At 47.0% G+C, this 14,589-nt stretch overlaps 1 protein-coding gene across 5 annotated transcripts in view; it reads right to left on the bottom strand.

The window, feature by feature from the left end:
- Positions 1 to 14,589, bottom strand: part of LOC146171622 (tRNA (34-2'-O)-methyltransferase regulator WDR6) — a 215,707-nt gene that overhangs the window by 29,710 nt on the left and 171,408 nt on the right. For 4 of the 5 annotated variants that reach the window (XM_084586380.1, XM_084586376.1, XM_084586379.1 and 1 more), the window contains one exon: positions 1,171 to 1,305. In XM_084586380.1, coding sequence (XP_084442506.1) covers positions 1,171 to 1,305 — 135 coding nt within the window. The remainder of the gene's footprint in view (positions 1 to 1,170; positions 1,306 to 14,589) is intronic. The other variant, XM_084586377.1, reaches the window with a different exon arrangement.

A 14,589-nucleotide genomic window follows, 5' to 3' on the forward strand; every position in this document is an offset into this window, starting at 1 on the left:
TCACAAGGCCGCAGTTACTGCAAAATGGCTCCTCAATCTCGATTCAAATATCACAGCTTCTGAGTGATGGTAAAGGTGCTTTGGAGTAGGCTGTGTAGTAGCTTGCAACTATTTTGTAGCAGAAGGCTAATGTTTATCAACAAACATGCTTTACTCTTAAATCTAAAAATCCCTGTTGACAAAGAGTACAACGGATATTTAAATGCTCTCCCCCTAAGCGGTGGCACAGATATTGAAGGTGCTCTGCCCCTGAGTCAGGGATTCCCATCACCGCCATGGCACTGGCATTGGTGAGCACTGCGTTTTCAGTACCAATTACAGAACCCCAGGTGGCCATAATCTATGCGGAGTGCCCCCATTGCTCAGGTGGAGCTATACAACCCATGCTTGCTAAGCCTGAACTATGCTACATACAAAAATAATTCCAATCATGCAGCCTTTACATACACAAACACATCTTCCTGTACTACTTCCTTCCTCTGTACACAACTATGGAACATCTGCCTGAAGGCCAGGTACTAGAAAAAGGAAAGACGCATGAGAGAAAACTGAAAAAGCAGCTGTGATAATGTGAAATGTTTGGTTTCGTTTACGGCTTGGTTTGTGGGGTTTAATGTCCCAAAGATGAGCTGTAGTGTAAGGCTCCAGAAATTTCGACCACCTTGAGTTCTGCAACATGCACTGGCATCGCACAGCCCATGGACACCCTGCTTTTCGCCTCCGTTGAAAAGTCGCATGCTTGCGCACAGCAGTCGAGGCCTAACCACTGCACCACCTCGGCGGGGCTGGTGCGAAATACGAGAAAGGAGAGGTGCTGTGAAAGTGCAAGCAAAAAGCCTCTGCTTGCACAGGCTGTTCACACAAATAAACCCTGCTATGATAGAACTGGAAGCTCACTCAAAGGCGTACTGATTCTGTGCATGCAACTCTTTACTATAGAAAGGACTGTCGCAATACACCACCCTGTGCTAAAAGTAGACTTTCCTAGAAATAGGAACTTGCATATGCATGCTCCCTAGCTGAGATCAATGTCGCTCGTATATGTTTTGTATGCAAACAGTGATGAATAATCTGGCCCACGTAGCCCTTTGCACTGCCTGTCACTTGCCAACACACTCTGTTTCAAGTCGTGGCTTCACAGCTGTAATGAGTGTAAAGAATGCCACCCACCTGTGATCTGGGTGCTGTGTGCACTGCTGAGCACCTGCTCTTCCAAGACCACCACAGAGTTGTCCTCCGTGAGAAGGTAGTTGGTGAGGACCAGGGCATTGTCATCACCACCTGTCACCACAAGCAGCATCCTGTCTGCAAGGCAGGAGCATCTCTTTTTGCACTCGTTCAAAAGATTAGTGCCCCTTATTTCCAGCCATCTTTAAACGTGATCTCATTTTTTTAAAAAGTTCGAGGTTAATGGCCAAAAAAATTATCTCGCTTTAGGGCGAGCTAGGCAGCGTAGTGATGAGACCTCCCAAACACAAAGTGAAGAATGGGAAGGTAAAAGCATGTAAAACCAAACGGTGCCATCACCTGTCATCATGGGTGGCAACGGCTGCCACCCGTGATGACTGGCATGGCGAGTGACATCAAAGCAGCCCTGCTCACACCTAAGACGCACGCAGTGTAGTCGACCTCTCAGGTGCGCACAAATGCAGGTGTGATAAAAAATAGACGGCATCCCCTCTAATAGGCCCGGGAAACCACTTCACCTGTGGCGACTAAAGCTAACCCAGCTAACCAACTCAGCTGGGTCCTGTGGCACTCTGTGCTCCTTTCACTTCCATTCGTGTGGTTCTCCCCAGTTCATCCACTGAGCCAATACTCCCTTATTTTCCGTTGTATAAGACAGTTTTTCCGCAAAATTTTGGTAGTGCGTCCTATAAAACAGTGAATCTTATGTGAGTTTTTTTGTTCTGTGCAACTTTCATAGGTGAACTTTTTCATGAAATGGTGGTGGCAGCAACTTCTGTGATTACGATAACTGCAATTTCACAGGCGCCTAGAGCATTAGTAATATAAAATTCCAAAAGATGGCGACATCCACGCTCTTTGCCCTTTCTGCACTGCCAAGCAAGCCTGGGCAGCTGACTCATTTTTCCAGTTGTGATTTCCAACATTGTTTTGTGGCTACTGCATATGTATTTTCCACTTCCTGTGTGTGCTTTGCAGCATGCATAAAGGCGCATGAGCGCACCAACAATCAACGCAGTGATTATGACCATGAAAAGGATGCCTCAGCACTGCCGCAAGAAATTGGCATTGATAGCACGTCCGAAGATGAAGCCTTTCAAGGATTTGAGTGATAACAAAGTGCTCCTGCTCTCACTATGCAAGTATTTTCAGGCATGAGTGTTGCTTCTATTTTTTCGCTTATCATTTCCATGCAACGAGTTTTCTTTCAGGCACATTGCGTTTCATGATGGTCGCACAAGCATGTAGTCAAGTTCTATTGCCCTAAGGACTAAGGTGCACCTTATACACCAAATTTTTTGTTGAAAGCTTCTAAATATGAGTGATATGTCTTATACAAAGGTGCAGGTTATACACTGGAAAATGTGGTATGTGTTCACCAAGTCCACGGTATGTTGAGCAGTGGACTTTCCTGAGAGGTGCAGCTGCCTCTGGGTGGGCATTGCCACTACTGACCCGTGAAGGACGCTGGGGAGACCCTACCATTTTGTGGTGCCTAAGGGGGACGTGGGGATCAAGTCGCGAAAATTTCGCGAAAGATCAAATTTTAGAAAACATCAAATTCAGAATCCACAATGCCTTTTTAATCACACTGCAAATAACAGCCTCAAAGTGAGCCTAAAATATTTTTTTATGATTGCTAGTAGCAAAAACCTTGGAAATGATCAATTTTCGAGTCTAATAACTCCACATCCGTAATGCTGATCGCGAAAAGTTTGTTACCACTGAAAACCTTGTTTCACCACAGTACTCCTCCCGCTAGAACGTGTGTATGATAAAAAATAAATGCACAAACGTCGAAGATGCAAATGCCACTGCAGAGCCACACTTATGCCCGTATTCACAAACGTGCCTCGACTCGACGCTCCACCTCCACTCCGTGAAGTGGAGAAAACAGCCGCTCCTCCACTCCAGGACCGATTCGGCTTCATGAACGCCCCTCAGTGTTTCCTCCGACAAGTTCTCCGAGAGAATGCATCCTCCACTCGAAGCAGCGCAAGTGGCGCATGAGGACAAGATTAAGGTGAACTTTTGGCCCGAAAACTGCGTGCTGAAGTGTGTAACATGCTCAGTTTTTCATGTCAGCTTCTAAACAGCTTTCTCAAGAGACAAGTGGAACTTGTTTTGTAGGCTGGATGAAAAAGGGGGCTGTGAAAAATGGCCGAAAATGATTTTGCATCTGGCAACAATCGCTGCTGGTGACGTGGAGTTCACACAGGACATGACGTAGGCTTCGAGAAATGGTGTGAATACTTCGGTTTATTTTTTGGTGCGAGATCTACGCTCGACCTTTGCCGCTTTGCCTTTTTGTTATTGCCAGCCTTTGACAGATATTTTTTTTTTTTATTGCCAGGCTTTGACAGACTTTTTTAATTGCCGGGCTTTGACAGACATCAAAATATATTGCAGAAAAAAAAAGTAAAAGCTGCTAGCTCCTCCGAGCATGGCTCTGGCCTTCATAAGGCTCAGGGGCGAGCGGTGAAAACGTGTGCTGCTTCGCAGCACGTTGCAGCTCATGCACGCTGAATTCGACTCTCCAGAAGCAAATGCCGTGTGCGGTTTTCAAACAAGTTGGGAGCTTTAAGGGGGGACATGGCTCTTAGTTACTTTTCCAATTTTTGACCAAATTTGATAAAACATGAGCTCGTTAATTCGAACTTCATGGGACCGGGAAAAAAGTTTGAATTATCCGATGTTCGAATTATCGAATGGCCTCGAAAAAACTGACCAGAACCATTTGTATTACGGTAAATGTATAAATGTATCGTATCTAGTCGCGTAACAAACTCGCTCGCATAATGAACCCACCCAGCCCCGATTTGTGCCTACAAATCTGAAAATAAAAAAATAAAAAAAAAAAGGCGTCAGTCGTTAACGCGTCCCTCCGTTTCGCGCCGTTACGGTCCACAACACATTTCTTGGCAGTGCGCCAAGATGCTGCGCAGCGATAACAGCGTGTTTATCTTTTGACTTTAGCTCCGGCAGGGGTATGGTGGCTAGAAGGGAGAGGTGGCGCGACCGCGCATTCCGCAGCTTGGAGAAAACGCGCCGTTGGTTCATGCCGCTGCCACTGGTCGCCGCTGTGGCGCTGCTGTCAGCTCTTCGATGCATTCTCTCCGGCATACGCCCGCGCGTTCGTTTTTTGTTTGCCTGTGGATGCAGCTTGAGCTGTGGTGCTAATTTTCGATCAGCTTTACCCTAGCTCAGTTTATCCTTTTTTGTTTGGTGCCTATATAGTTTTTCTCGCCGAAGTGCTAGTGCGAGTATGTAGTACCTGTGCATACTTTTCTGTTTGTCTTGCGTTTAGATTTTTTTTTTTTTACAAATGGACTGCAGTGGGAAAGCGAAGAAGGCGACACAGACCCATTGCTTTGCACCGGGCTGCACGTCTGGGTATGTGTCATCAAGGAAGCATGATCGGCGTGTGTCATTGTTTTCTGTGCTTAAAGATGCAGAGCGCTTCCAAGCTGAGTCGAGCAGTACCTCGTGCTGATAAACCTCTGGACGAGCGGTCAGTGCTTTGTGAGCTGCATTTTGACCAGCAATACATTTTACGCGATTTTACACACGTCATTAATGGACAAATAGTGAAGATCCCGCGTGACCGCCCTGTGTTAACGACAGATGCTGTCCCTATCATATATCCAAATGTGCCGTCTTATCTCTCGAAGAAAGCGCCAGCGAAAAGAAAATCAGACTTCAACCTGTGGCTTACCTTCTAAGACCTCCCGCATTGATAGCGGTCGCTCTTTGAACGACGAAAGAAATTATGTTCAAGAAGAACAAAACGACGAAGCCCCTTCTGACGAAAATATCGTGTCGTTGCCTAATCTCATGGAATGTGAGTTGCCAAACTGCTACTGGGCAAGGCACCAAATCGCTGGTACTGAAAATATTGTAGGTTTTACCGTGTGCGGTGTAAACAGACATAGTCTTTTCTTTGAAAAGATCGTTTTGTGCACAGTATATGACCACAGTATTCATGCCGCAGTGTTTGTGCAAGCCACTGAAGTGAAAAACGCCACAGTGACAAATACTGCGATGGTTGAAGACTTGCTTCGTCAAGTTAATTCTATGAGTCTGTGAAGCGGTTATGGTGAGGCGGGTGAGTTCAAAACTAGTGCAGAACGGAGGACGAAGACTTGCGGAGGCAAGTGTTTTAGTGCATCCTGTCCAGGAGTCAGTCCCACAGCAGGGAAACCTTGCACACAATGCAAGTATTTGCAAAAGCTGCTCCTCAATCAAGCTTCATACAAGAAGAGAACAGCCAAAGGTTCAGCTAAAACTCCTTCATACAAGATGAAGCTAAGGATGGCAAAGCTAAAAAGATCTAAAGTTTGCATCCTCAGAACAAAGTCTCAAATCAAAAATCTGAAACAAGAAAATTCACAGATTGATTATGCAGTGTTTCAAGAGCGGATTAAAGGGATGCCCATCAAGCAACAGCAACAGATCTTGGCCTGCCTTACAGCTTCGAAGAGACGAAGCACAAAAGGGATGAGGTATGAGAGTGAATGGGTGCTTGAGCGTGCTATAATGTGCATGAAAAGCCCACGACTTTATGAGCACATCTGAAAAAACAAGATTATGACTCTGCCTTTTCGTACGTGTTTGCGTAGCCACCTGAAGTGTTACAGGAGTGGATTTGGTCTAAGCGAAAAAGTATTTGCAGCCATTGCAGAAAAAACAAAAACAATGGAACCTTTTCATCGTCATGGTGGTCTTCTCATCGATGAGATGAAGCTGTCGGAGCACATAAGGCTTGCACCTGACGGCAACATTGAAGGCTTCGTCGATCTTGGAAAGCTGACCCCAGATAATCAGAAGACACTTGCATGCGACCACGACTTCTCAGGAAGCTGGCATCAAATTCTTGGTGTGTTTGTTTCCCATAGTAATGTGAAGTCTGATATTCTCTACCAGATAATTCTGGAGACGGTAATAATAAGGGAGAACGCAGGCCTGCACACAGATTTTGTGACTTGTGACGGGGCATCGTGGAACAGAAGTATGTGGCGCTCATTTGGAATATGTGGAAAAAAAGGCAGAACAGTTTGCAGAAGGCAGCATCCCATTGACGCAGAACGGTGGTTGTAATTTTTGTCAGACTTTCCTCACCTTGTCAAATGTGTGAGGAACAGGTTTGTGCAAGCTGGCTTTAAGATCCCTGAAGGACGTGCTTGTGCTGACCATTTGGACTATGCTCGTAAATGTGATGAGAGGCAAGAAACCACCCTGAAAGCAATGCCACATGTGAACAAATCAGTTGTGCGTCCAAACGGATTCGAGAAAATGAGGGTGCGCTACGCATTTCGGCTTTTCAGTGATGAGGCCCTACGAGGTCTCTGCTTGTACAAGGAAGAAATTGAGAGACAGTGTGGAGATTCAGTTGCCACTGCAGCTTTCGTGGACAAGATGAGAGCATTAATTGAAGCAATGACATCAAGATGCAGCTCTGATGCGCTAAGGCCAGACAGGGCACATGAAAAATGCATAAAAGACTTTTTGGCCTATCTGGACACATGGGAGGAAATCACAGGGTCACAATGGCAAGGCTACCTTAGTCAGAGCACAAGTGAAGGACTTCGCGTCACACTTTCAAGCACCCTGGCTCTCCTCACCTATGTGACTACAAAGCTCAACTATCGGTACCTGATGACGTCCAGGCTGAGCCAGGACCCCATTGAAAGACTCTTTGGGATCGTGAGGCAGATGTCGGGGTGCAATGATCATCCCACCCTGACACAGTTTTTAATATCAGTGAACTGCCTGACTTTCCAGAATCTGGCAAAATCACCCAGTCATGGAAATGTGCCCACCGGAATTCTCAATAGCCTCATTGGGACTGATGATGTGGAGAAGGTGAAATCTCAAAAACAGATTGACCAGCTTCTCGACGTGGGAGACTTGAGTGAGGCCAATGAGATTCTCAAGGACCGTGGCATCGAACACACATCTCTCATCACTCAGGCCAGTGATTCAAGGCTGATATTTTATATCGCTGGCTATGTGGCGAAGAAATTCATCGCTAGCACAAAATGTGAAGAGTGCTGCAAACAACTCCTCAGTCTGAAGGACGGAACTGCTCCAGACGCAGCATGTCTTACGAGTGCAGTTGACAGAGGTGGTCTTGTATTTCCATCAACCAATTTAAATGCCCTTGTGACATCCCTTGAAAACACTTTTACTCGCTGTTTTAGTGTGCGTGAAATCCGAAGAGACAGCCTTATGGATTTCATATCCTTTCTCCAAATGACCAAACTGCAGCTGGTTGGTTGTCACGAACATAGTACATCTGTGACAAAGTGATCACGTTCTGTGTTCCTACCAGACTGCACTTCTACCTGAAGACGCAGAATTCATTGCGAAAAGAAAGGCAAGAGAGAATGAAACTGTTGAAGCTGAGGCAGGTGCTTTAATTTGCTATTTGGTCGTGAGCAGTTCTGTCTGGAATTTTTTTTTCTGCCTGTATTACACGCATATTTGAGGACTTCAACAGCAACCTCAACATTGTGATATTTCACTTTTCTTTTCAGCATTCTTGCCCTTAAGTGCAATAAACAAAACTTAATTTATCCATAAGAGTTTCTTGTCAATAAAACTGTAATTTTTTCCTTCTGTACTTAAATACCATTTCACATCGCGTGTTGTACGTTCCGGCTATCATCTGGCTAAAAATTGCACTTTCCCACTTTAGACTCACCAGAAATTCGCAGAGAACAAAAGAATACAAATTAGCCTGGTGCCTGCGTACTGTGTGACGTAAGCGCACATTAAATAATCGCATGTCATCTGCATCCTCAGCAGTCTTCGACTGCAATGCCCCTCCGCCCGAGTCGCTTTGGCTTTCTAAAGCTCACAAAACCAAACCAAAATAATTAGCTTTATAACTGCGACCACTGTGCGCATCGGGAAAGGGAACGTAATTTACCTTCAGACCAAAACTTCGTCGTTTAAACAGCATAACAACTGGCACAGCCGGCGCCAAAGAGCATATTTGCAGTATACATCACTCCTGACTTGACTATTTTACTTACCTGGTTAAAATATTTCAAGTGCTAGCAATAATTTTAACATTTTGTTGGTATGAGTGCGCTGCAACCGCAGCAAAGTTTACCCTAGCGCGAGCCGAGCACGCATCGAAGAGCTGAGAGCAGCGCCACCTACACGAGGCATGAATCGGAGGAGCGGCGCTCTCCGCCCGCTCACGTCACCTAACCCTTCTAGCCACCATAGCAAGGGGGAGGGAAGCGAACTTGGCAAAGTGCCAGCGTTTGTCCGGTTGTGCAAGCCTCCTTTCAGTATGTTTGCTTTATCATGCTATGAGCGACTGGGGCGGCACTGTCTACTGCCACTCCAATCATCGGAACGAACTCGGAACGAACGGTGCTAAAAGCCAGCGTCATGATCACGGCTGACTTGCGTGCTTCCGTTGACAACTGATGGGTGGAAGGACAGATGGCTATCGCAAAAAAAAAAAAGTAACCCATAGTGCTCGTCCGAGATCATAGCCTTTTATTGGCGTTGGCTGGAACCGCGCCGACAGTACATCCCTATTTCCAAATTAACAGGGTTGGAATTAACGAGTATCTAGTTGCGAGCTACGGAGGTTGCGCAGAAGAGAGAGCAGGCAGCCGCCGCCGCGTGGCCATGCACTGACCTTGCCGCAACCGCCGTCCCCTCCCTCCAACGCTGCCGGCCACCACGCCAGTCATGGCGCCATTTAAGTTTTACCCACTCTTCCATGGTTTTACCTGGTTCCATCTTCTGTCCCCGTTTTGGGCGTGCGCAGCCTCTAATTATGCCTACCAATCGCAAAGGTGTTTCTTTTTTTTTTTTTTTTTTTTTTTGCAGCGTGACGTGCCCAGGCGCGGCGGCGCGTAGCTCAAATTATCCGTAGCGGAACTGACTCACGTTAGAATTAACGAGCTCTTTTATACACAGATCTCTATGGAGCTTGGCCGGACCAAATAGTGTAGTTCGAATTATCAAGGTTTGAATTAACGAGCTTTCACTTATTCTGATTCAGTATCTTGCACTGATTTCAAATATGTAACTGTTTTTTCAATTGGCCAATTAGTTCAAAATATAAATGAAATTAATTGTTCATAATTTGCAGAAACAATTAAATAATGACCGCACTACAAAAAGTTAACACGGACTCATTGCTAGAAACTAGAAAGCGTAACAAATAGAATGTTAGCACTTTTTTGATATAGCAAATATTACTAATGTTATAGCAGTTCAAAGTTTTCAATTTTGCTCTAAATCAGACAGGAGAGCGCTCACATTTAGAACAGTGAACTTTGAATGCTATACCTTCGCTAATATTTGTTATATCAAAAAAGTGCCCCTAACATTGTATTAATTATGCTTTCTAGTACCTAGCAAGATGTCTACGTGAATTTTTTATTATGCAATTATTTTTTCATTGTTTCTGCAAATTATGAACAATGAATTTCTTTTATCTCTTTAACTAATTGGCCAATAGGAAAAATGGTTATATATTTGAAATCAGTGCAAGAAACTGAATCAGAATACTAGGTTTTATCAAATTTGGACAAAAATTAGGAAAAATAGTTTCAAGAGCCATGTCCCGCCTTAACTGAAAACGCGCTTAAAAAGCCATGCCCTTCGTCAGCCGCGAATATCCCTCTGTAGGATGAGGACATCAATGCGCTCCCTCGACAGCACCGCGTACCCTTAGGTGACGGGCAAGCCACTGATGCGCAGTGTGCAGCGCAGATGTCCGCACAGTCCCACCGCGCCTCAGGTGCCCCTCAGCTTACTGCATGCAACACGCTGTTCCCCCACAAGTTCGCTGCCATCTGCGGAAGCACGCAGGGTGAGCCACGGAGCGGCGAGTGCGCCGCCATCGCCGCTCGACTCTCGAGTCCGGCTGCGGGCGAGCTCCTCATTGACGGTCAAATCGCGCCTCAACTCTGCACTCAGAGGCTCTGAAAAGTTGTCCACTTATCCGGTGACGACTTGAAGTGTGCCCGCGCCACACAAGCGAAATCTAATGATGCAACGATCAACACAGTACAGACGTAGGTGGCTGATCATGGTTATCCATATTCGGTGTGAGCAGCAGGGATGGCCGAAAGCCAGCCATGGCCGCATTCGTAAAACGATAGCGCCGGAAGTCCCGGGTCGCTGTCACTCCCAGTTGATGCTTTAGAGAAAGGTTCGGTGCATCCTTGTCGTATCCGCTTTTGTGAAGAGTTTGGTATACCAGTAGAACTAAGTCTACATTGCGAGCGAGCGATGCGATGTCCGCCATGTTTACAAGTGGAGTGGCGGTCGAGGAGCGGCCAAGGTAGCATCGTCGCCGACTCGAGATTCTCGAGAAAACTCGTTTTCTCCGCCACTGGAGGAGAGATTCGAGTGGAGGTTGCTTTCTGAAACGAAAAACAGCCCTCAAGGGCCGCTTGGAGTAGAAGTTCGAGTGAAGGCGTGTTTGTGAATACGGCAGTTAGGCGCCGACTGGTCACGCCAGTCACAAGGAGCTCTGCGTGGTTGTGGCAAAGCGCACCATTTCTTGCGTCATCTGCTCCCGCCTCATTCACAGACGCTTTTGTCAACTGCTTGGTAGTTTGTGAATCCGCGGCTGCTGTTCTGTATTTTTAGTCAACCCTTCACATGAGGCTTCGTCCGTGTGCTAGCGATGCAGCAGCGCGCAGTGCAGAAGCACAGGACGAAGTATGCGTGCGGGAAGCGCAAACAAGACCCTTATCCTGAAAAAGAAGCGGTCGGCGGCAAATGAAATGGACGAACAGCTGACTGGGTAGGCATCAACTCTTTTCAAAAAGTATCAGCACACCGTGGGGCCTGTCCGAAAGAAAAACGAAAGCGACGGAGAAAGCGACAAGGATAACGCACTTTGTTCCAAAACAGTACAGCTCCAATGAACGAAAGTCTCCATGTGCGCAGACAAGCTGGCAACTGATGCAATCACACAGCCACACGGATATGCCAGTGCACTCGGTCAAGATCACGGAGATGTGTTGTGGAAGGCGGAAACGCACTTGGAACCAATACTAGGAAGTGAACCTGAAGACATGGTGGCATCAATGAATGTAGACATCGTGGTGCAGTGTTCACACGAGGAAGGTTCCATTTTCGCGACAGTCGGCGATGCTGATGAAGCGCGAACTCTCAAGTATGACGACAAACATTTGTGTAACTGGCATACCACCATTCCACGACATCTCAGCCCGGAGTCAGTCCCCGCAGAGAACCCGAGGCCCCAGTTCCATCAACTAGCCACATTGCAATACAGCTCTGATATAGGGAAAGTTCCGTTTTTGCGATGGTGGGCGACGTGCTGCCAGGTTTCCGGCAAATGTTTGCCTAACCAACTATGTTCTGTGCAGTCGGAAACAACCCAGAAGGAAGTGCGCAGTGTCTGCGATACAGTATTTCATCCCTGAGGTGTTTAGATGGACACAAAGTGGTTGTGTAGCGTTAGTGTCAGTTTTCTCAGAAGTGTTTTTCAACCTTGCTTAATTGTTTGTCGCTTTTCTGTCCGCGCCTATTCCCATCGACAGCCCGCTATCAATTATTTCACGATTCAAATTTTCCCGCTTTCAAAGCGCTTTTTTACAAGTGCCGTCATCCAATGGGAAATACAGAAACCCTTTTTTCAGTTTTCCTTTTATTTTTTCGGCCGTCTAGCGCCCGTCCAGATGGTCTCTGGAGTCGGGTGATTGGCATTCCTTGTTTACATCATGGCGTCAACGTCGCGCTTCTGCTGCGCGGAAACAGCGCTGTTCTGCGGAAGTTGATGTATCGGAGAACAAGTTTTTGGATGCAAGCAGCAGCGCTGATGACACAGAAGACTAATTCAGCTCTTCAGACTTTAGCGCTGACAGCGAAACTACGTCAAACCAACCCAGAACGTCGACAGCCATGCCCCTACAAGTTTCACTTTCGCCCCCAAAAGTTCAGTTTTTGCTGCGTGCTGATTGGAAGAGATCACTGTTCTGAAGGTCACAACTGTTATCCGCAGGGTGATGTCTTTTGGGCAGTATTCTTGCCGCCAGCAGCGCAAGAAGTCATATTCTCTGCTAGAGGACAGCCAGGGGTCGACCTCGGCGTAGTCGACCTCGACTACTGTTTTCTTTCCTAACTCAGCAATTACTGTACACAGAAAGCTAGAATCTGCTGCAATGCTGCAATGGTCCCTATTGTAAAAAACAAACATATTTTGAAAACTTTTTATTTGTGTCCAGAAACTTTGATGCTTTTGCTTTTTTTTTAAGTACAATTTTTTGCTGATAGTTTATTACACATTAAATATGTTGTCATACAGTTGACCAAATTTTCGAACACCCAAATTTTCGGACATGCCCAATATTCTGGACGTCTTCGCGGCACCGCCACGAGCCCCATAGAATCAATGTATAAGGGCATCTGAAATTTCGGACGCTTGAACCCCCCGCCATTCAATTTTTCGGACTTTTTGACGCAACGGAAGGTCTGAAACCACAACTGTGTCATACAAAGCCGCCATTTTGGCTATCTCCCAGTCTGCGTACCATGTCACAGCTTTGAACAACAAGCCGTACCTAGCCGTCACACACCGATTTGGTCTGGCCACTCTGGCTATGTTCACCAGCACCTCTTCTGGAGTTTCCGGAAGCGCCGTCGACGCCGCAACCGTTTCGCCTTTTCGTTGCGCAGACTCATCGCAGACCACATGAGGTCCGTTCGTTTCACCTGCACTACGTGAACTGGTTCACGTGGTGCTGCACTTCACCATTGGTTTTGGTGATGCAACATGGCGCCTTCTGCACCAAGCCATTCGTTTAAAAAAATGCAGGCGTCGTGCAGGTCGAGTTCCCGAAAAGTTCAGCAAAACTGTGCACCTCCTCAGCGGTCAGTGCCGAAATGGTGCAGCAGCAGCCGCCGCATGAAAGCAGACGACAGCTTGCGCGACGATGGCTTGCGTGTTGTGATAAACAGTGAAGCGATCCTCGTTATTCCACTCGTCAACGAGAACGGTGCCCGTGCTCGCCAAAGAAATGACGACGCGCACTTCAAACCATGTCTAACAAGTAAGCACATGCATGCGTTATGGTTCATGCCGACTTCAATCACGATCGAAGTTTGTTTATGTTTCGTGCCAGCTGCTGCATGGTGCGCCGCATACACGCTGGTTCATATCAACACTTCATTGCGATGTGAGATTTGAAAATTCATCTTATTCGGCACGTTGGCGCGCTGGTTAATGTGAGTTGCAATATAATTCACAGCTAGCCAACAACATGCGGTCGGCTTTTGCACATATATATGCATCGCATATTCACGAATGAATGAATACTATCGCACGTGTACAGTCGAACCCGGATATATCGAATTTCGGTTATATCGAACTCCCGGAATATCCCCTTGAAAATCCCATGTAAAAGTATAGGAAAGCCGCGTCATATATCGAACTCAATTTCACCGGTCGTTCGATATATCGAACTTCGCACCACGCACTGGAAAGTGTGCCTTTCCCAAAGACGATCGCATCACCCTCGGCCGTTTGCCGCATGATGTTTTCAAGCCGCGCGCGGAAGTAATGAGAGAGGACAGTTCGGCTAGGGCAGCGCCACGCCCATTCCCTAAAGGCGCACGCATTTGCGGTTATCGTTTCCCGCGCGCCAGCACGTGACGTTTGCAAGCCATGTGCGTGAATGAACCAGAGAACCGGTGGGAACGAGCGGGGGAAAACGCGATAGAGCGAAGCGCAAGGGTGTGCCCATTCTTTTGCCGAGCTATCTCTCTCCTTTCTCTTTCCCAGCCTTCGTTCGCAGTAGCACGCGCTACGCATGCGCCAAGCCAACTCAGCCCGTTTTCAGACAGAACGTGGGACGCTTTCCCCAGCGTGTGTTGCGAACCCTCTGCGCGCAGCGGCTGATGTGGCTATGGCGCCTGCGGAAGTTAACAAGCCGCAGATCGTTTTTTTTTTCCAAGAGTCTATTTTTATTGTTGTGCTGTACGCGCGGCGTAGCGTAAGATATGGCGTTACAAAGCGGCTTTTTTTTTTTTTTTTTGCGGGAGTCGTTTATTCTTGCATGTATGAATTAACGAAAGCACGCGGTCAGCTGTGATCATGACACCGGCTTTTAGCATTTTTCGCTTCAAATAGCATTTGCAGCTACTGTCTCGCGCTTTCCAATATTTTGTGGCAGTGGACTACGCCCGCCCCAAGCGCGGCGTGATAAATCGAACCAGGCTTGTGCAATCAAGCCATCACGGGCGGTCTACCAAGTTCGCTCCCCGCCACCGCAGGAGCTATAAGTGGACGTTATCGCTGCGCAGCATCTTGGCACGCTGCCAAGAAATGAGCTGTGGATGAGACAACCGAAACGGATTGCGACATGCAAGCGAAAACGCTGGGGATTTCTGCCA

The sequence above is a fragment of the Amblyomma maculatum genome, unplaced genomic scaffold (assembly GCF_055883805.1).
Source record: "Amblyomma maculatum isolate TAMU_Amacu unplaced genomic scaffold, ASM5588380v1 scaffold_19, whole genome shotgun sequence".
Classification (NCBI taxonomy): domain Eukaryota; kingdom Metazoa; phylum Arthropoda; class Arachnida; order Ixodida; family Ixodidae; genus Amblyomma; species Amblyomma maculatum.